At 39.8% G+C, this 22,744-nt stretch overlaps 2 protein-coding genes across 3 annotated transcripts in view; one reads left to right on the forward strand and one right to left on the reverse strand.

Annotated features, from left to right (window-relative positions):
* Nucleotides 1-22,744, forward strand: part of prkx (protein kinase X-linked) — a 268,673-nt gene that overhangs the window by 79,528 nt on the left and 166,401 nt on the right. The gene's annotated exons all lie outside the window — the stretch shown is intronic.
* gyg2 (glycogenin 2) lies at nt 7,196-19,608 on the reverse strand. Its single transcript, XM_018704501.2, has 9 exons — nt 19,392-19,608; nt 17,822-17,960; nt 16,976-17,150; nt 15,067-15,229; nt 14,251-14,377; nt 11,920-12,112; nt 10,562-10,678; nt 9,106-9,228; nt 7,196-7,638 (listed from the first exon to the last, which is right to left on the reverse strand). Exons 1-9 carry the CDS (start codon nt 19,396-19,398, stop codon nt 7,513-7,515), a joined length of 1,170 nt encoding a protein of 389 aa, XP_018560017.1. The 5' UTR covers nt 19,399-19,608; the 3' UTR covers nt 7,196-7,512.

A 22,744-nucleotide genomic window follows, 5' to 3' on the forward strand; every position in this document is an offset into this window, starting at 1 on the left:
AGACTGCAATGATGAATGTTTTTCCCCCCGTGGCTAAAGAGGTCTGACAGTTAAAGTGGACTGCTCACAGCGCTCCACTTGGCCATGATCTCTCTGTGTTATAAAGTGGTCTGTTAGTGACCCTGAACCTGCATTAATACAGTTGGGAAAAGTTTGCATCTTGTACCCACCTCTTTTCCTTCACGAGTGGCTGCAGTTTACTCTCATTACTAAGAGAGACAATCATCAACATTAAGTAATGCCACATTTGCAGATGTTTATGTGTTCATATGGAGACATGAATGATGAGCTCTGACTTCAGATAGTTTACTAAAGAAACTGACATCATGGGGAATTGAAAAAGAAGTCCCTATTTAAGAGATTAGTTGTAATCAAACCATATCCTTTTCCACTTAGATGCAACAAAATGAAGAGAAATTTTAGTGAGTGAACCTAGTGTGATCTATGAATGACTAGAGATTTTCACATAGTGCTGCAGCTGATTGATGAATCAAAGACAGTACGAAGGAGCTCTGGCTGCGGAGAATGTGTGTCCTACACCAACACGATCAATACATCTAAACTTCAAGGCACATCATGTCTGAGCAGCACAGAAACTGCATCTGAAGAAAAATTGAAAGGACTGCTCCATCAGAAGGGATGGGCTTCTTTCTTCAGAGCATGAGAACACAGTGTCAATGTGGAGATTCTTTGGTAATGAAAGCAGCACTGAACTAACCCCTCTCTTCCTCTGTGATGTTGACAACATTTCCATCAGGCTCAGGCGCACAGTGAGCTAGCTGAGTGTGCATGTGTGATATACTGCTTGTTTTTCACAGTGTGTTCACATGAGGGCTGAGCTGTCTTCATGAATGCTTGTGTTCATAGTAAATCACACCATCAACAGTCACAGTAAATAAGCTGCTAAATTAGAGACACAAAACTTTCGTGGCCTTGATGGTATTTTGTGTTCAGCACTCAGAAAATGTATCTGCTGAGAATCCAGTCTACCAGTATTCAACCAGTCACATGAGAATCTGTGATTTCCAAGCAGCACTCTGTACGAATATCTTCCCTAAGTACAACATTCAGCACTAAATGTTATGGTATCAAACCTCAATACTTTTTGGCTATTAACCAAAATGTGTCTGTAGCATCAGGTATCAAAAATCCTCAAGTAATGCAAAAGGTGTTTGATCAGATTCTCATCTGGCATGTTACATGTTCCTGATTTACATCAGGAAAATTGTGTGTACACATGAACAATCACAATCACCAGCTGCTCTCTAACTGTATCTGTCTGCTGTCTGCTGCTGATTATCAGCGCTTTTCACTGAGTTGCTGCTGTATCTGAAAATAACACTAAACCATGCCAAGAGGGACTGTGGATGATCATCTTCTGTGAGTTTGTCACATTGATGGACGCATTTCACATTCCACATAGATGGTTGATGTATTTTTATATAGAAATATTGATTATAGCAGCTTTAAAACTACTTTAGGCAAAGTCTGAACTGCTTGTATCAAAAACATTCGTCACTGATGCATCAAGAAGTTTGGCATATTATTAAAAAATGGTTTGTAGAAACCGCCAAACTAAGGAAACACAGAAGAATTTATCATTTTGATAAAAGTCATTTAACACACAGTATCTAAACAATTTTAAATGTCTGAAATAGTCTCTAAGTACAGAAATTTTAGCAGTTTTACCCAAGCAGAAACTTCAGCTCTTTGATTGTAAAGGAAAGCTGTCAGAAATTCAGTTATTGACAATCTTGGAATGGCCCTTTTTGAGCCTTTCTTAGTGACATATTTAGAAAGATAACACGGTTTATTAGAGCTTTAAACATAAACTTTTGTTTCTTGAAACTTAATGAGTAAGTTGTGAAATCCTTTTTGTCCAAAAATGGATATGAACATGCCTGTAGGCCATCATGCTGTTGACTTGTGTGTAATCCACTCTGTCTGGAATTGGATAGGATTCACAGAATTGATGTCTAATTTACAAGTTCTGGACCCAGTAGTAGCATCACCAACTGTAAAATCCTCTCTTACAAGCTCTCTGAAAAATGTATCTCAGCGTGTCGAGGGGTATCAACTTGACCTCAAATGTTCCTCAAGATGCATCTGTCCATTGAATTGCAGAGTGCTTACTTGTCTAATTGTGGGAATCTGGTTTGGTTTGTGGCCCAGTTTCAGTCGGCTGACTGCCACTGCAAGGACCAACTCCACCCATCTGCTCCGCCCCGTCAGGAGGCTTGAAATGAGCACAGCCCATATTTCCCTCCACAGCTGACTGTCATTACTCTCGCAATCCCCAATTAGCCTGATCGTAGAAATTGTGGGTTATTAGAATCTGAAGCCGCTGGTTGAACCGCTGATCAAATTAGCTGAGCGGCTTTCAGCGTGAATCAAAATTGTCATGCGACGGCTACCACACATGATGAGCAGAGGAGGTGGTTCAAAGCAGTTAACCCAAAACATATGGAGGTGCTTAGGATTCTCTGACAGTCATCGCATTTCCCTCTTGTCCACACTATGTGTATCTGAGGCTAATCACAGCATAGCTTAAATAACAGCTGGGACTGACTGGCATGGACATGTAGCCTACACCTGTACACACACACACACACACAATGTCTCTCTTTCTTTTTTTTTCTGTTCTCTCTCACTCATGCACAGCCTCATCCACAATCATCACTGAATCACACACACTCCATCAAGCAGAAAGCTAGTGTACTCATCAACCCACAGAGGAGTTCCAGATGGGGACATTATCAGGACTATTTGTTCATCTAAACAGAATCAAAGGAGTGGGAGAAGGGGAAAGCACTTTTGTTGAAAACAAAGAATAAACAAGTGAAAGCAGGAAACAGAAGAGAACCCAGGTGCTTCACCAATCTAGACCAAAGAACGCTCGAAGCTCCCAGTTATTTTACCAAGTGTGCCATTCATTTCCATCCTCCTTGAGATTTGCATTAATAACAAAGGGGGAATTTCTTGGAAGCATGAATTGGTGTCTGTCCCATACTGTCAAAACAAACTGAGTGGGTCAGTATGGTGAAATTCTTTGTGGGTTCAGTGTGGTGTCAGCACTAGTTTTGTAAGTGAGGCTAACGGCTCATGTCGTGTATTTGATTTAATTGAAACAAACAGAAGATTTTCATTTTCTGCTAACTTTTCTTTGTTGGCTGATGAGTTCAACATCAATGAGGAGAGTCTCCTAGAAACAGGTATTTAGGATGTAATTTTTTTTACTGGCCATAAGTGGCAAAATATGTATAACTGCCCATTTTTATTAGCCATGTTAGTGCTGATAAGTTAATATTACCATGCTAACGTACTAAACTATGGTGAACATTGTAAACATCCACATAGTATCAACTGAAATGGTCATTATGACCATGTTAGCATGCTGATGTTAGCATTTAGTTCAAAGCACTGCTGTAAGTAGGCAGTACAGCATGACTGTATGTAAAATAGCTTGACTACACCTCTGTATGAGGTGCATTATGCTGGTTACCAGGGATGTGATCAACACTACAATTGTGCGTTCACACCAGGAGAGTCACTTCAGTTGTAATTTATTGAAGAGTAGGATTGCTGGGAATTGATCCTGGTTATATACAGGCCCTGATCAAGCTAGACTCCTCTTACTTCCTGCTTTTCCTCACCACTCCTCCTCCAGGCCTGCTCTTCACAAAATTGTAGACTCAGTCTTACCTAATATCTGACTGCAACAACCATGATGTTAGAATGTCAGTTAGCATGTTAGCTTTTCTTCTTCAGGGCTGTTCCATTAGCCTCCACTGCACAGTACAAGTACTGTTGTATTTCTTTTCTAATTCATTTATCAGAAACCTGAGGTTTGAAACTTACTTGCAGTATCAGCAAAGCCTCAGGCCTCCAATGCATTCAAAGCTCCTAACTGTTGCAATACAGCTAACCAACAGATTTGTTATTGCAGCACAGGCAGAGAGGACCCAAGTGCAGACACACAGGCACACTGGTGCAGTGAAGGAGACATGACATGACAAGTGAATGTTTTAAATTTGATACATGTAGCCTTCAGTAAAATTGCTTTCTGATAGGCTGGAAACCACTGGCCTAGCAAGTGAGGTGAAAATGATTCTCATGCAGTTTACCAATTTCAGACATATGCAGCCTATATTAATCATGTGGAGTCCATGTGTTGACGTGTTGGTTATGATATGGGACACATCCAAACTTTTATTTATTTTTTCTTAAATGAACTGCAGCAGGTTAATCTTGACATTTTTATCTGGTTTAAATAAAATTACTGTGATTATATACAATACATCACTTTGCCTTTAATTATCTTGCCACATTGGTTACCTAATATTAGTGTTTGCTGCATGTGTTGAGACACTGTCAATCCCTACTTATAATTACCATTAGGAAGCTGACATAAATGACTTCTCCCAGCTGACAGGTCATATTTACAGTAAATCACACACAGCATGAATGCAGCTAATAATTACAGATTTTACAGATTTATACACATTAAACCCAAGAGGGGAGCTCAACAGTCAACTCAGCTGTTGTTTATTTGAGAGAATAACCTGCAGGTCTATGACACAGCCCCAAATAAAGATGTCACTGTTCCCTCCGTTTTTACTTAACTTGGGTTAGAAGCTGTTTTTACCAGCAGTATTTCTAGAATGTCAGTGTCTGCAGGGACTGATCTCTGATTCCTTTTGCCTTTTCAGAGCTTAATGAATGAGGCGGTCACAGGAAACCAGCAACTTATCCCCAGATTGGTGCTCGCTCTTTAATCCTGATGAATTGGAGTCAAGCAGGAGACGCTCAGCTGAGAGAGATGGTGTGCCTGGGTTGTCTTTCAAAGCAATCATCATAAGGCCTTTCACTGACAGCCTGAGCTCTACCCAGAGCCTGAGCTCACCTCCTGACATGTTGCTTTGTATTCAGTACACTACCTCCCTGTGTCACAACAATATGAGAGGAATGCCTATGAAAATTACATGCACTGTGTGCCCAGTGGATAAGGATCACGCAGCATACTGTTGACTGCAGTCAAAAATCTATTAATCTGTGCTCTTGCTTCCCTGATTTGCTTCTATGATGGAGAGAGCTTGATGGAAGAGTCACAGTGCCCCCTAGTGGAGAAATCACCTTTTGAAGTCAGTTACATGGGGATGTGTTCAAGGATATGTACAGTGGTGGAAAAAAGTTTTCAGACACCCTTTAAAATTTTACACAATTTAATTATCATGAAATATTTGGGGAAAATCTTTTTTGTGTTTCAAAAGGTGTAGGCTGCATTAGACAGACACAAACAAATACAAATGATATATTTTTAGTTTATGTGTTGACAAGAAAAACTAACAAAACAAAATCTAATGTACTGTACATGCTGGCAGATAATGCTTGGCCTGGCCTTCTGCGTACCCTCACATTATCAGGAGGAGGATAAAGCTGGAAACTGGACTCATCTGACCACAGAATCTTCTTCCAATTCCTGGCTGTCCAGTTCTTGTGAGCTTGGGCTCCAACGACGCCGGGCTAACCTCTGTCTCTCATTGATCAGGGGCTTCTTGACAGCCTTGTAGGACCTTAAGCCATGATCTAAAAGTCGGCAACGTAACGTGCAGGTGGAACACTGGACACCAGTTTGGTTTGACCACTGCGGATCAGGATGCGATCATTTCCTTGCCTGAAGAAACCCTTGGAGGCCCAGATCTTGGTTTGTCTTCCAAGCTGTTGGTTCGTCTGTATTTCTCTGCAGAGTGTATCCAACTGCTGAAGGACTGCATCTGCACTTCCTGGCTATCTGGCAGCAGCTGTACCCTTCCTGGCTGAGAATCTGCATCTTCAGGCATTTTTGTCTCTGAAGAACTTTCAAATGTGCTGGCTTTATATAGACACGAAGCACGGCAACAAAAATTTGTGGCTTTTAGTATTTTTATGGAACCAACCAATTTAAAGTTTTTAATGGCTTTTTTAGTTAGTTTTGTTTAGTATTTTGGCTGTGACTGTACAAAAAAAAAATCACTTGAAGACCTAAGAGTGATTCTTAATGCAATATTTCACAAATGCATAGGGTGAAAACTTTCACCACTGTATTTTGTAGGACTGCTGAAATAGATAGATAGATGGGAGAGATGATTTCCCCCCTCAGACTACAAACTCTTCTCTTAAGGATGAACAAAGAGATCAGTGGTCGCCATTTTGACAGTGATGATGTTGTCATCACTGCTGCAACCATCTTCTCAGGCAGAGCTGTTGAACTGCACATTCAGGTAATAAGAGCTGTTTAACTCATCTCACAAATTCACCTTATCACCCTCACTCTGCCTGTTCATTCTTGCATGTACAGCTGACTTGCTGTGCTTTGACTAAAGGTTACCCTAGCAATTAATTGGAATTGATTAGCTGTTGGTTGAGCAGTTGAGTACTGTCTCTATTTTCCCTTTTATTAGCAGATCACATTCAAAAGCCCTTCAACGAATGTTTCAATAAACTGTTAAACTTCAGCGTCAGTGTTATCATATGGTTTTTATTACCACAGAGCATCAGACCATGTATATTAGAGAGTTTAAATATGAACCACAGTGTAGGGAAGAAAAATAAGCAATGTAGAGGGAGTCAGTGCTTCAAACAGACTTGTGTCCACCCACAATGTGGAATCAGGGGATGGGCAGTTGAAAATGTCTCCCATTATGATGATGTTGTGACATTTATTGAACATTATCATTAAGCATGCTTGTATTCAGCTGACTCACATAAAAGATTCTCTGCAACACTGACTCTTTGTTTAGTTAAAGATGATTATTTGAACATCTGCTTTAGGTTTATGCAGCGGATCAAATGACTGATATAGCATTCAGTTTGATATTAACAGAAGCATCAGAGTGTAACTGGAATGAGAGTGTGAACAACAACAGCAGAGGGTGAAAGGGGGTTAGAAATGACAACAATTAACCTGGAGTCATTTCGTTATGTGTATTTCTGCACTGCATAATTTCAATAATTATTCAATGATTGTCGATGTGAAGTAATGAGCCACACTGTTGTTCCATCACCATGAACAACCAACTATTTCCTCCTGTTTAACTGACACATAACTACAAAAACAGTGAGCAGGAATCCCCCATGTGTGATGTCATTTTTTTTTTTTTTTGTTGTTTTTTTTTTTTTTTTTATTGACAGAAATACAATACACCACCTATGTATTCATCGTCAATGGGACGATGGCCGGTTAATTAAAATTACACTTGACAAAAACAAAACTACAGCTCTGTAAAATCACTTTCATGGTCATCTTTTTCCATTTCATGGTTTTCAAGTGTTTTGATACTAAGCTCAGAGTTTACTGAACAGTGGCACAAGATATGTGTGTCAAAAAGAATCTTTTTATGTAATTATGTTTGTAGAAAATGAAAACAATCTTAGTGAAATTTGGTGCAGTCTGTGTGTTGGTTTCAGTCCTCATGAAGATAGGCAGGAGTGGTACACCGGTCTAGACACAGAGGTGTTCTGATATGCAGTCTTCTAATCCAGGAAGCGGTCCAGCATCCTCTGGATGTTCTGGAAGGCGTCTCTGCCTAGATAGTCGGCGTGTCCAGCCTCCCACTGCCTGCGATGCTCCAGCCTCTCTCTCTCTCTGTCTGCAGCCCTCTGCCCCGATGAAGTGGGAGAATAACAAATCAGTCTTCAAAGAGAATTTATCACAGGGAACATCAGACTCTCTTTTCAGGCTGAATTTTAGGTTCTAGGTTCAAGCTCTCATCTTTATGCACAAATAGAATGTGCAGTTAAGCATATAAAACTTGAGAATTTGTAGATGATCATTGTTCTTTCATGTTCGTCATCTGAATACTTTCTACTAACCTCTGTCTTATTAGTATTACAGTCAGTATCATCTTTTCAAGCCTTGACTGTGTTGAATTTCAAACATCATCTTGGAATATAGAGAGATAAAACTTTACAACAAATCCTTTATAGAAGTGAAGAAGAATGGATTCCTGATTACAAATAATTATCATATTTTAATAAAGCCATTACTTACAATTTATAAAGACTTTATAGATGGTTTTATATTAGGAAGTGGTAGGAAGTGGATTTGGGGCCACCACTGATGCTGTATCAGAATTAGAGAGTGTATCATTAAATACAAAAGTAAGATTTTAAAAATACAGCAGTCGTATTTCTTTTGAGAAAACAAAAAACATTGCTTTTAAAATTATTTCTCTATCTTCAGATGAAGGCGAACTGGTAATAAAATCCTCAGCGTTCTTCACCACAGAAACGCAGGAGCTTCGTTTGTTTTCTCTGTTCAGATTGGCATGGTGGATGGCTTTAAATACTGTCAGATCCATGAGCAGTGGTGGAGAGTAAATAAGTACATTTACTCGAGTGGTCCAGGAAATACTCACGCATTGAGTACTGAGTACTCAAATGCTACAGTCAGAGAAATGTTTACCTGCTCTACAGTTACTAATTACATTTCAGATCACAATTTCATATGTAAAACATGATGAATTTATGAAATGTACATAAACAATCTTGGGACTAAAATACAGAGCTATACTTACTGAATTAATTTGAAAGAATCCCAGAATCTTAGAGTGAAAGAATTTGAACTGCTGCCAGTTTCCTAAATCCTATAATCTCCAGCTTTTACTACTAACAGAATATTATGCTCTGGGATTGTAAGTTTCAGACCAAACTGCAGCTTGGTAGTCATAGTTAACTTCTCTGCTTGTGTTCTTCTGTCCACAAGCTTGTGTCTTTGATGTTTTATCAAAGAATCAGATATTTTTTCTAACTCACTTATTTATCTTTGAAGCAGAAAAGTTTCATGTCTGTCCAAGAATTAAAATGCTCCAACTCTCAGTTATCTAATATTGTTTATTAGAAAATGAACTGGACTTTTATCCTGAGAACTCTGGGTACCTGACATGACCTCTCCCATTTCTACTGAATGCACAATGGAGTCTCAAGATACCAATAGTGAGCAGTTGGAATTATGGGGCCTTTCACATGACATAACAAGTCAGAGTGTACTTTAAACACTGGCTCTTATATTTAGATCAGTATGAGAGTCAGAGTGTTATAGGAGTCAGGAGGGGAAGGTTTACTTACAGTGTGTTCATCAGCGTCTGCGGCACTATCACCTCCCTCCAAGCCCTGTGCACCCAAAGATGTGTCCTGGATCTCTGTCTTGTCAGATGAGCTTGGTTCTTCCTCAGACTCTGTGTGGGTACACTACAAACAGAATAGTCATGTTACTCATCAGTACACAGCAGTACTTGTTGTACACTGATGTGACATTATGTGCAGCTAAAGGAGTGAAATCATCCAACAGCAGAGTGATGTTTAGACACAACATGGTTCTACTTCAGTCTCACTGTGGACAGCTTGATAACACAGCTGATGTATGTTCATGGCTGTTGTCGTACTGGAGGGCGTGTGTCTGTTAAGGCTAATCTTACAAGCTTGTATAAACACAATGCATCAAGCTGAAATGAATGAAACAAATGACAGAAATGCAATGAGAAGCTCAGAGGCCTGTGGCAGATAATAGGCTCTGTGTCCCTGTGTTCTTTTCTGCTGGAGTCGAATGCAGTCAAGCAGAAATACTCATAAATTAACACTCTCATCTACTGGAACTAACAAGAGGCACTCCAGCTGCCTAATAACCCACTATAATAATCACCATGATGTATTATAAACATAAGCAGCTATGCTGATAAAGTCATTCATTAAGCTAATTAATGGGTTGATTACCAAATATTTCTAATGACTACTCACTCAGGTCCTGAGTAAATGCTGCTGCCATCTTTATGCTAAGCTAGGCTAACATCTGTGGACATACAGGGATGAAACATTTAGTGGTTCTTATGTCTGACATTTTTCAGATTTAGCCATTCAATGTTTTTGTATCTAAAACTGGGAGGTTTGAGTGTTCCACTGCCTCAGTCTGGATCTCTTCATGTACCAAGGCTTTCTAGCCATCTTCCATTAAGTGGAGGCCACATGGGGGACAACATGATAGACTGGTATGGAAAGAGAACAATATTTTTTATCATCCCCAAAATATTAAGCTGCTATGTGTGTATTTTTGACTGGATCGAAACAGCAAGGCTAGCCTTAGAAACACGAATGTCCATAACCAACAGTGATAAAGTTACACCACTGGTCGGCTGACTGGTTGGAGCTTCCATACTGGCTGATAAATTGGCCATGAACCATGAGGGTGGTGTTTGTCATTAGATTTCCAATCTGTTCAGACCCTTTTAGTGACTTTTTTTTTTTTTTAAAAGCAGCAAACAACAAATCCAGTGAGTTTTTAGATAAACCATAGCTACGTTCTGTAGAAGAAAGTGGGCAGTGTGGACAAACACATCCTGATCCTGCACATTGTGTTTTTATTTACTTATAAACATATTTATGTAGTGATGTGCATCAAAATGTGGCAGAATTATGTTTTCATTTTGTGTTGTTGTACATACACACACATCCAGCAAGCATCCAACAGTGATGCAGAAGAAGAGACTTAATGAATGTAAACAGATGAGTATTTTGTGTCTCATTTTACCATCTGTGTTTCAGATGGAGGATGAAGCCTCTCAGTTGGGGGTGAAAAATGTACGAGCAGTGAATTGGCGCAGTCCATTTTTTCTCTAAATGGCATCTTGGCTTCTTGTTCTTGGATCTACAAAACAAGAGAGGATGTTGAGTGCTGGGACAACAACCAGGACCAGGTCGCCTTTGGCTTCCTCTCTGCACGCTTATGTTCCAGCCAAACTCTACAGTAGCTTATGTGACTGCTGAGCAGCATGTGCTGACACTGCTGACAGTCACATTTAAAGTCAGAACCATTCTATACTTTAGGAATCTCTGGTCAAACAATAACTATAAATGTGTAAACGTTTGATAAGTATTGGGTTGATTACCTGAGCACAGGTCAGCTGAACACAAAAGATGACGTATAGGCAAACAATTACACATAATGTATATCAAAAAAGTTTCAAAAAATGAATGACCGATGACTAAAGAACAGGTCTGGTCTTGCTGTAGACCAAGGGCTCCTTGTTGTATTCATAGGACCATTTGTGAGCAGTTTTTGTGGTGTGGTGGTTGCACTGTGCTGCTGGGGGAGGCCCCTGCCACTGGGGAGTGCTTTTGCCATGGGGGATGTGTGCTTGGTTTGTAACAATATTTAGTTGGTGGTATGTGTCAAAGTAACATCGCAAACAGTTTCCTGTTAAGGATCAATAAAGTACTATTCTACCACTGATCAGTGTATCTTCTTCCTCTGAGCCTCAGTGTGCAACAAGTCATCTAATCTTCTCTCTTCCACCGACAATTTTACATTGCTACCATATTACTATGTTATTGTTATATACTGTTGCCACACTATTGCCATGATAATATTAACACCATGTCTTTTTCTCTACACACCAACCAGCCAGGATCACACAGAAAAATACAGACACACATCACTGCCTTTCACATACATTATAAACATATACCACCTCAACATCATCCAGTCTCCTTGACTCTTATCATCTTATCATATCAACATTGTTTTCTGTCATCTTCAGAGTTTTTCCTTTAGATTTATGGTTTTACGTTCTGTCACTCTATTTCACCAGTTTAAGTAAAGTAATAAGCTGCTGCACAGTTAGCCAATGAGCTCTTTTAACAGAAGAACACTGGTGACATGTTCTTCATCACCATGAAGACACAAACTGCAGTTTAGTTTAACTCCCACACACACTGTCCTGCAAATGAACAAACAAATGAACCATTTCCTCCTGTTTGAGTAACATTTGTCAGAAACTACAGTGTTTTAGTCAGTTTTAAGAAAATGACATATTCACCACTCAAAGAGCTGAAGATTCTATTCAGAAAATGTAACTGTCTCAGACATAGAACTCTCAGTGTTGGTACCTGTTGTGGTTGGTCCTGGCCTTCAGTGGGTTGTTTCCCTGGTGCAGATGATGTAGCAGGATTGAGGTATTCCCTCCACCACAGAGTCATAAACTGCTCCATGGTGTGTGATGAGCTGTCATCTCTCTGGCTGCTGGAGTTCCAGGGTTTCACTGCTCCTAGGAAATGGACGATCTTTGCCTCGTGGCCAAACCTGCAGGAACCAAAATCCAGCGGCATTGTCAATTTTGCTGCCAATTTATTTTGGTTTCCATTAAGATACATCAAACATGCACCAATCAATTACATCCAGAGTTGATGGAAAGATTTAGCTGCAGTCAGTGCAAACTGAGGCAAAGACTTATCCTGATGTCTCTGCATCATAAACTTACAGAGACAAGAGGAAAACAGAGACAGACTAGTGGAAAAAACCCAGCTGGAGGTCTGAGATCAGTCTGAGGATGAGCTGCTACAGCTAACATCTACAGTCAGTCCACCAGCTGTTTGGATCAAACACAGAAATTGTGTGAATGACGCAAGATGAAAATTCACTTTATGTTCTGTCTGAACCTTAGTAAAATATCCCTCAGACTGTGAATCTGCGAATCAGACAAAACCAACAGGGCTCCTCAACCCAGGGTTTAGAACCTGTAAAAACAGATATACACATTAGTGAGGAAATGATTTTTGGAGCTGTAATTTGCAGGATCTCTCTTGTTCTTCATATTTAAAATAGTCAAATTTTATTGTACAATCACAGAACTAGCACAATTTTTATAGTGAACATTTACATTTTTACAGGACTATAATAGGTCTGTACCAATATATAACACCTGTGCATATTATGGAGCCAACATCAAGTTTGTGAAGTCAGTGATGATGCAGTTCAAAGCTGACTTTCTATTCTTTCATATTGTAAAAATATGGAGTTCACTGAACTAGATATACAAGTAGAAGCTCTGCCTTAATGCTCCAGCACTGGTCTGGTTCCTGATAACAGGACAGTCTCACAGTCCTTAAACCTTTTAACCTATCTTTGACTGGATCTGCCACAAACCAGATCTAGAGCTTTAAACTCATCCTCTGCTGCTGAATTCGTTATTGCCTTCAACATCCACTCAATTGTCTCTAGCTCATCTCTCTCTGCCAGTGAGCTGTTAAATAAATTTAATAATAACTATTCCTCCAGCTTAGATGAAAATGCTCCCCTCAAGACCATTAAATCTAAGTGCTCCTGGATGATGAAAATATTTGGGTACAGAGGCAAAAATGCTGCAAAGTGGAGTGTCAAAATTCACAGTTCACCTGGATTCTCTCAGGTCTCTACTCTCTCTAAACATGTTGCTAATCTAATCAAAAACAATCACTCCAACCTAAGAATGATGTTCAACATAGTGAGCTGTGTCACTGATCCCTCCCTGGGCCATATGTTAGAATTTCTCTCCATCTTCACTCAGAACATCACTGACATATGAAGATAAATTCCTCTCCCAGTCCTCTACATATTCTTCCTGTATTTCTTCCTGTCTGTCAACAGAGTGCCCCCTGCTGACAGACTTGTGTTCAGCCACCTTCTCCTCATTCCTCTGATCTTAACATTTTCAGGTCTATTTCTAAGCTCCATTTTTAGCTGTTATATATCAATTAATTAAATTAATTAAAAAAGGCTTATTGCTGTTAGCTGATGCTGGCTATAAATCTGTCTGTGTTGTCCTGGATCTAAGCACAGCATTCAATCCCACTGACCAAGATATGCTCTTTCACCATCATGGATATTAGTGGCACTCCTCTACAACGGTTTATGTCCTACCTAGAAGACAGGTGTTTTAGCATTGATGTCAGGTCAGTTGCAACAGGTGTTCAGTGTGGAGTGCCCCAAGGCTCAGTGCTGGGTCCAGTCCTCTTTTCCATTTACGTGCTCCCTCTTTGTTGTCTCTTTCCATTTTTACACAGACGATCTATCAAAATTTTACCTTTGAATTATACCATTTCTTTCCACCAAAGATCTGTAAACTGTCATCCATGCTTTCATCAGACTATTGTGATTTTTTGATGTCTAACAGAAAAAAAAAAATCCCTCTCCCGACTCTAGCTCATCCAGAACTCTGGCAGCCAGCATTTTAACTCACTCAGAATAAATATGTTCACATTTCACAGATCCTGGCTTCCTTACGCTACGTGTTACTTTTAGAATTGATTTAAGATTATATCAATTACTCATAAAGCCCTCAGAGACGTCACCCCCAGTTATTTATCAGATCTTGAATGCATTGTTCCTTGTTGTTCCAAGGTCTGTGTAAACAGAATGTAGCAGTGCTGAAAAATGGCCACAGGTGGAGCAGACACACTTACTGTTGGAAAGCAGGGAGGTAGCTGTAGATGGAGCTGGCACTGAGGTTGTAGACAAATGGCAGGTGTTTACTGATGTCCTCCACCGGCCAGCTGCTGAAGAAAGAGTTGAGCAGGCCCTGGTCCCCTCCTGACAGCAACACACACAACATCAATACTGTAGAAATTACTGTTCTCTTCATACATCTGTCAGTGAAGGAAAGATCACAAATCATCCATCGGGGTGTTATATTTCTCTAATTAGTCCAGCACCTTGACATCAGGTCAACAAAACAAACATAAAGTACAGTCTGTGATCCTTCACAACATATGGACAGGGACATGAATGGCTACTGTAACTATCCTGAATTACATTTATTTTATATTTATACTTTATTTTAATTTTATTTCATTTCATTTTATAGAGATATGTAATGTGCTCTTCCAGTTGTAAAATGTGAAGCAAAGACCTATGACAGGCAAGGAAAAGGTGTATTTGCCCAATCAGCTGCTGGAAAGGTCATATTCACTTAGTGATGGTGAGAACAGACAGTGATTGTTCAGTCTACTGGAAAAACCAGGACCTCACTGACAGAGAAAAAACTGCAGACTGGTGATGACAGACGATAAAAAAATGATAAATGTCACTCAGTCTTCCTTTATAGCCAAGTGTCATACAAAGCCTGCACTGAACAGTGGACCATTTTCATTCACTGTGAAAGAGAGAGAGAAGAACAAACACATTGTCTCTCCTTCTCATGTTGGATGAGAGTGTTCAATTAGAGCTCACAGCATTCTCTACTTGAAACGGCTGAGCCCAAACACGCAGTCATGTGTTACCATCAAAGCTGCCGTGCTGCAGGGCGTGATCCAGGAGCCTGGTGTGGGTGCGGAGGGACGGTCTGAAGACAAACACGCCTGAGTTGAAGCAGTCTGGCCACCCGGGATCAGGAGCCGCTGACAGCTCGTCTCTCTCAAACAGTTCATCCACATTACACAGAGCCTGAAAGGAAGCAGGCCGTCAGAGGTTGGACAGGTTGGATGTTGAATGTGTGACTGTATGTTTGAAGGCTGTTACAGACATATTCTGACTCGAACTGCCTGCAGATGGGTCATTCTTTTAACGGGTCAGTTCAAAAAAAAAAACCAAAAAACAAAATACAGCATCTGTCTGAGAGATTTCTGCTTCCACCCCAGTATCATGTAGATGAGGGGTTTGTTCTATTTTGTGCTGCTCAAAGCAGATGAGCATACCAGGCGCTGGAGCTTCGTTGTAACATGGTAACAACAATAAACAGGCCCTCAGCGTGGTACAGTCTCAGTTTGGTTAGGTTCAGGAAAAGATGGTGGTTTGGGTTAAAACCGTCATGGATTAAAGAAACAACAATGTCTACTGAGTTCAAACAGGAAGTAACACAAGTCTACTGTGTGACAGTCCAGTGATCTGTGACCCAATCATTCCAACATCTACCATGGTAGTATATTGCCTCCACTTTTTCTGTCTGATGAATTCCTTAGGCAACTAGAGGTAAGTAAAATAATAATAATGTCAAGTCAATTTTACTTAGAAGGCACCAAATCACAACAGAAACTTTCACAAGACATTTTTCATACAAAGCAGATCTACCTGGTCTGGTTCAGCTGAAACAACACTCATGTCATTTAACACATGAAACCCACTGTACATGTATTTTGTATAGAGTTATGAAAAGTCATGAGTGGATGGATGGTTCCAGTTAAAACTTGGGTTTTGTAGTTTTGTTCAACACAAGAGATGAAGGACGAAAACACAGATAGAACAGGTAGAATGGTTACAGTCACCAACGAGTCTTTGACCGTATATATGGATATGTAGAAGTGTATTGCGACAGACCTGAAGAAAAGTGAACATGCTTCAAAACACTGGAACACCTGTGTGCAGTGGTGGCATTATTTAACACATTATCCTAATTTGTAACACAATAAGAAGAAAACAACTATTCAAGATCCAGCGTAGCAGTGACATTTGGTAGTGTTAGGCTATCTATACCACCATTCATGTGTGCAAGTTCATGTGCGTCAGTGCAGGTATGACCCTGACACTCTATCTTCATGCGTGTTTACTGAGTCCGGTCTTCAAACATGCCTGTTTCAACTAACATGAGAGAACATGTTTGCACTGACTAAACAGAGAGAGGAGCTACAGTTACAGTGTCCTCTGAGACTTGTCCTCTAGCATCAGTGTTGGTGCTGATTTCAATGAAAACTCAGTTGACCAACAGTTCAGAACACGAGAATGAATGGACTTTAAATGTTGACTGATGGCCAGTTTACATGCTGTACAGTGATTTGTGTAATATGTGCTTGGGCATAGGTTCCCAGTATTTAGACTGAGCCTGGAGTGTTTCTCTGAAGACTGATCAAAGCTCTGGTTTGAAATGTGTTAAACATAATGAAAAAGAATAAATGAAGGAATAATCTCTCTCAAAGGTAAGCTGCTTATATGTGTAATTGTGTCTCTTGGTTTGCTCTTGCTTGTTAGAAGCATGAAACCTCTCAGACACTGCTCTTCTCCTGCTACAGTGGTAATGATGCTCTGAGAGCCATAATATTTCTGGCGCCTTCTCCTCTCTAATGGCTTTACTAATGGTGAATAAAACATTTCAATGCACCCACTTGCACCAAAACACCAGTGCCATCAGAATAATCTGAAATACTCACACATACATTCTCACATGTGCCTTTACATAATGCTGATATGTTCACTCACCAGTGTGTCAGCATCCAGAAAGACACACTTGCTGTACTGGGTCAGAGTCCAGCAGTGGATCTTAGTGAAGGTGACACCGAGCTCAGGACGTCCCAGCAGGGCCAGGTGTAGGCGATCCCCACTGTCCATCACATCAACCTCAATGACCTCATCAAATACGCTCTTAAGGCCAAGTCTGTTGGATAGGGATTCATACAGGTGAATATACAGTGTGTTTGACGACTGGGAATCTGTATTAAAAAGCTGTCGAACAGATGCAGGGTAAAAACTGCGATAAATAATGGAACAGCAACAAATGACTTCGGAGCTCAGAGAAATCCCACACAGACAGAACAAATTTAAAGACCCAGTGACAGAAAGTCTCAGGAGCTGACTCTCTTTGACCTTCACACTTTCTGCTTCTGTATGTTAAATAGCCGCAGATGTTTGGCCAGGCAGGAGGCATTCACTTATTTCTAGTATGTTTATTGAACACCTCACACCAGTAAACACAGTAAAAACTCTGGTTCTTCACCCACTCACGCCTGGTATCGAACTCTCGGCCACACTGCCTCTTGTTATGGAGTAATTTTCTGGTCTTCCCTCTGTACTTGTGCCAATTTGTGTTCTCCCTGTGGTCCACTACTCATCTACATGCCCCCCCCCCCCCAGTTTCAATATTATTATTATTAAAACCCATACACCTTTCCCTCAGTTCCTGTGTATGCATCTGGGTCCACAAACTAAACAAAGACAAAACCTTATCAACATTATCAGTAGATTGGGTTGGTTGTTGGTTGTTGCTGATAGGCAATTATTAAGACCAACTACATCAAGGAACCTAGGAACCACATTCCCCACACCCACCTTGATGATTGTGAGATGTTTGGTGTTACCATGACAACAATCCTGCGAGTTGTCCCGTGCCGCCGTAAACTCCTGGCCACCACTGTGGCTCCCATGCAGTAGGACTCTGTGGTGGCCAGGGTGACGAAGGCCTCAGCAGCTGGAGAATGATCAGATGTCAGGATTAGACTGAGAGTGACTAGTATGAAGTTTGTTAAAAATGTGTCACTGATCAGGTTTTTGGTGTGTTAGAGGATCCCGTCATTAAACTGAAGCTGTCAGAACTGATGAGACTGTTGTGAAAGACTTTTTGGTAACACTTAATTCTACAGGGCTGTAACTTCCAAGTCCTTCCAAAGATTTGGTTACAATTATAGGGAGAAGCAGTATTTGGTTATATTGCAATTACAGTGATTAAGTCAGATTATTCCTGCAATTTTAGGACTAACATTTCATCTGAACATATACAAAAATGTGACATTTATTTGCAATCAAGTGGACAATTCAACATACATGGAGAATTAAGTTTCCAATAATTTAATCTGAACCCATAGTTCTCTCCAGGAAACTTGGTAGAACTCAGATCCTCAGGCTTAGATGAGAAAGGGTTTGAACTTAAATCTCTGTAAGCTCTCATGTGGATTTGTCCATAAATGGGAGGACACAAAAGAATAAACAAACTAAAGAAAATGTTCAGTATATTATACGTTGAAACAGATTCAAATTTATTTCAACCTGGCTTTCTCTGAAACTTCAGCTTTACTAAATCTGATAAGATGAGAAAAACAAGGCCCTCAAAGTCTGCACCCGTCTCCTTTATAAAGCCCTTTGCATCTCATTAGACTTGGTCTAGAGTCAGAGTTACTTTCGGCTGATTGGCTGCTGATACCATATCTTAATATGATGAGATTTCGCTGCACTGATTTAGGCTGAAATGACTGGATGATTTCTGTTTGGTACAGAATGAATCACAGTTGATTCTAATACAATTTTAACATTTGTATCTGGTGTTAAGAGAAATGTCGTCTACACCTGGAGGCCAGAACCACAATTTGATTTCTCTCACATCAATGTTTTTTAAAAGGAAGAAACATTCATGTTGTAAGAAGCTTTTACAGTTGTATGCTAACCAATAAACAAAATGGCTATTAATGGCTCTTTTTATGTATTTATTTCCATTCTGGTTTTAGCATAAGGTTAAAACCAGTTCCACATGGTGCATCAGAGTGTGTGTCAGGGTTTAATTTTCCTGGCCTGCAGTCAGATGCAGAGGCATGTAACCTTTTGTCAGCAGTCATCTGAGCTGCGTGTAGTTTTACATTCACTTGGCACACTGAGCAGAGTCTGGAGGAGCAGAGAGACTATTCTGATTCAAGTCAAACTGGGTCACTACACACTTCTTTATCATTTCAAGACTCAGACAGAATCACAGTTCTGCTCCAAGCTGAAAGAGTGGGGCAGTTCTGGCAGGCTGGTCTTTTACTTACTAAACTTAACCTGTGTCGAGGTCAAGCACGTTTTACTCCTCAATAGTACTCATTAGTAAAATACTGTACATGTTCAGATCTACATGTTAAATGAAGTCACCTACCTGACATTTTTGATGTCTTAAATCTTCTGCAAATCCAAGAAAAGATTGGATACTAGCTCAACCTGTATGCAGAAGCCCGCTCATACAGTCCTCTAGGAATAGCCAATCACGCGGGCCCAGATGACAGTCTGCTACTGGAACCTTTCCTAAATACTGGAGGGGATGAATTAGAGTGTGACACTCCACATGAAGTAACATCCCTGTCTGTTTTGAACAGCAGTGGGAAGAGTCTGTGTGTGCTTATCTGTTTGTTCAACTGGTCATTCAACCAGTAGAAAGTTAGCTTTGCCCAGTGTTGTGTAACAGACTCCAGCTTCACAGCGTGCCCTGCTGTCCTGCTGTCCATTTGGTGATGGCCCACTCACACACTGTGTTCACTTTCACTTTTCACATGTCAGTGGTGCAGGAATCATAATTCCTGAGACATGTTTTCAACTCAGAAAACATGTCTCAGGAACTGAATCAGTCCCAACTCACTCACTCAGTGGCTTTTTCAGAGCTTTCAAGTGAATTGCATGGTCTTCTTCAGTGAATGGCCTTTACAGAGTTGTCATGAAGGTGCATCTGTTGACTTGTGACTTTAGTAGCTGCTACATCTTCTTCTAAGGTAAGTATGAAAGTGATATGGACAAATGCTCCAGAAAGTCGATGGACCAGAGCTGGGATTTTGTTTCATTATAAGGTTACAAAATTGAACTTTTTTCTTGTCTTTACCCAACATGATATATCCTAAATGTAAAGAAACCTAATAAAAATGCTGTACAACAACCAAGTGTACAAGCATATGATCATAAAAAATAAAAAATAAATAAAGGTAAAACATAATATAGGACTACACGCACTGTAGCACAAGCAAGCAGGTGACACATACAGTACCAGTCAAAAGTTTGGACACACCTTCTCTTCATTATTTTTTCTTTATTTTTATTACTTTACTTACAAAACTGAAGACATCAAAACTATGAAGGAACACATATGGAATTATGTACTAAGTGTGGAATTTCTTGCCTTCTTAATGTGTTTGAGATCATCAGTTATGTTGTGCAGAGATGGGGTTGGTACCCAGTCCTGTACAGTGAATAGCCCTCTTCAGCTACTATTCCAATCCATATAATGGGAAGAACCACTCAACTAAGTGCAGAGGAAACAACAGTCCATCATTACTTTAAGACTTGAAGGTCAGTCTATCTGAAAATTTCAAGAACTTTGAATTAATCCTTGAGTGCATTCACAAAAATCATCAAACACTATGATGAAACTGGCTCTCATGAGGACCGTCCCAGGAAAGGAAGACCAAGAGTTACCTCTGCAGTAGAGGATAAGCTCATTAGAGTTACCAGCCTCAGAAAATACAAGTTAACAGCACCTCAGATTACAGCCAATATAAATGCTTCACAGAGTTCAAGTAGCAGACACGTCTCAACATCAACTGTTCAGAGGAAACTGCATGAATCAGGCCTTCATGGTCGAATTGCTCCAAAGAAGCCACTATTGAGGAAGAACAAGAAGAAGAGAACTGCTTGGGCCAAGAAACACAAGGAATGGACATTAGACCAGTGGAAACCTGTACTTTGGTCTTATGAGTCCAAATTTGAGATTTTTGGTTCCATCTGCCACGTCTTTGTGTGATGTAGAAAGGTCAGCTTAGCAGTTTTGATGTCTTCAGTATTAATCTACAATGTAGAAAATAATAATACAAAAATAAAAATAAAGGTGTGTCCAAACTTTTGACTGGTACTGTATATAAATACATAATCCACACTCTTTTGAATGTCATGATTAGAATGAAATATACATATATATATATATATACAAGTCTACTGAAGATGACTTTAATCTGACTGCAAAAACCCCTTAAAGACTCCAATAACAGTAGCTAGCAACAAAATGATTTCATCTGATTATATTCATATAGGATAGGATAATGCTTGGTAGAGCCATTTCCTGTTTAACACTGTGTAGAGGGTTGGGTCCAGTAACAACCAAACCAGTTCTGTTGATGAAGACTGTGTAAAAGGTAGTTAGTGGACATTGTGTTGATACTATTTTGTTACATATACAGATACCAAGGTCAAAAATGAACATCCGTGCCCAAACCACTCATAGACTATACAACAGAACTTTATTGAAAACATGTACACACTCACAAAAGTAACAATCATCGAGTCAACACATGTTATATACCTAGATAAACTTTATGCTTGTAAAACACAGACAAGTAGAAACATTTCCTAAAATACACTTCAAACTGAGATCATGGTTGTTGATACTGAAATGCTCAAAGCACACACAGTATCAAGCCTAAAGCAAAACTCAGCAAACATCTATACACATTATTCTCAAGTATTTACAGCTCACAAGGAAGCAACTCATTTTTCCCCACCTGTAATCCCATGATGCAATAGTTCTGATTTTATCATACTTCCTTTTTTGCCTCTTTGTGACTCAGACAAACTGATGACACACGGCTGTGTCAGGGAGAATCAGCACAGATAACATAATACATGGACATGTAGTGAAAACAGACAAGTGCATCCGCGTGGACTGCACGCCGCCAGTGTCTGATGGTTGTTGCGCTGACGCCAAGTAAAAGTGATAAAAAACACAAAATTGCAACGCTCCATCCCATCAGGTTATTTCTAATCAAACATATTGATTAGCGCGGCTTTGAGAAAGTAAGACTTTACGGACTGAAGTTACAGACAAAAATAGTCTGTTTGTAGTAGTTTGAAGTTTGGGGTCAATCATGACACAAGCAAAATGCTGATACTCATACTGTATGTTACATTTACATATGTGATACAAAACAATGAATGAATGAAACAATCTCATTCACAACAATATGTCATTCACTGGGTGTATACATGTAGCAAGTTTCTCCTTTGTGTTTCATAACCTCCATCTCCTCACACCATAATCAGTGTTTTAGATTAAAAAGCTCCTTCAGTTGGATTTAGATCCAATAACATGATGACTGAGACATGTTTGTGTTATACTGTAGAAGGATTACTAGAGCCATTATTTACCTCAACTGCAGAGATCACTGGAATTTATTTGAAATCTACCCCGTTTTAGTGATGAATTTGCTGTTGGTGCAAAGTCAAAACTCCCTCCATGTATACAGGTTGTCTTGATAAATTCATTCTAACATTCACTTCCACAGGATGAACTCCATCACAGCAGTCATGTTATACTCACCACTCTTCTGCTCTCACTTCCTCTTCACAAACACTGTTTTCATTCACTCATTATTCCCAGTGGCTTGCAGTTTTTTAAATTTCTTCTGTCAGTGAATTAGCTTTTCTTATATATTTTCAGATTAGCTCCAGTAAATTCCCAAATTAAACAGCAAA

Source organism: Lates calcarifer, linkage group LG7_2 (genome assembly GCF_001640805.2).
Source record: "Lates calcarifer isolate ASB-BC8 linkage group LG7_2, TLL_Latcal_v3, whole genome shotgun sequence".
NCBI lineage: Eukaryota > Metazoa > Chordata > Actinopteri > Centropomidae > Lates > Lates calcarifer.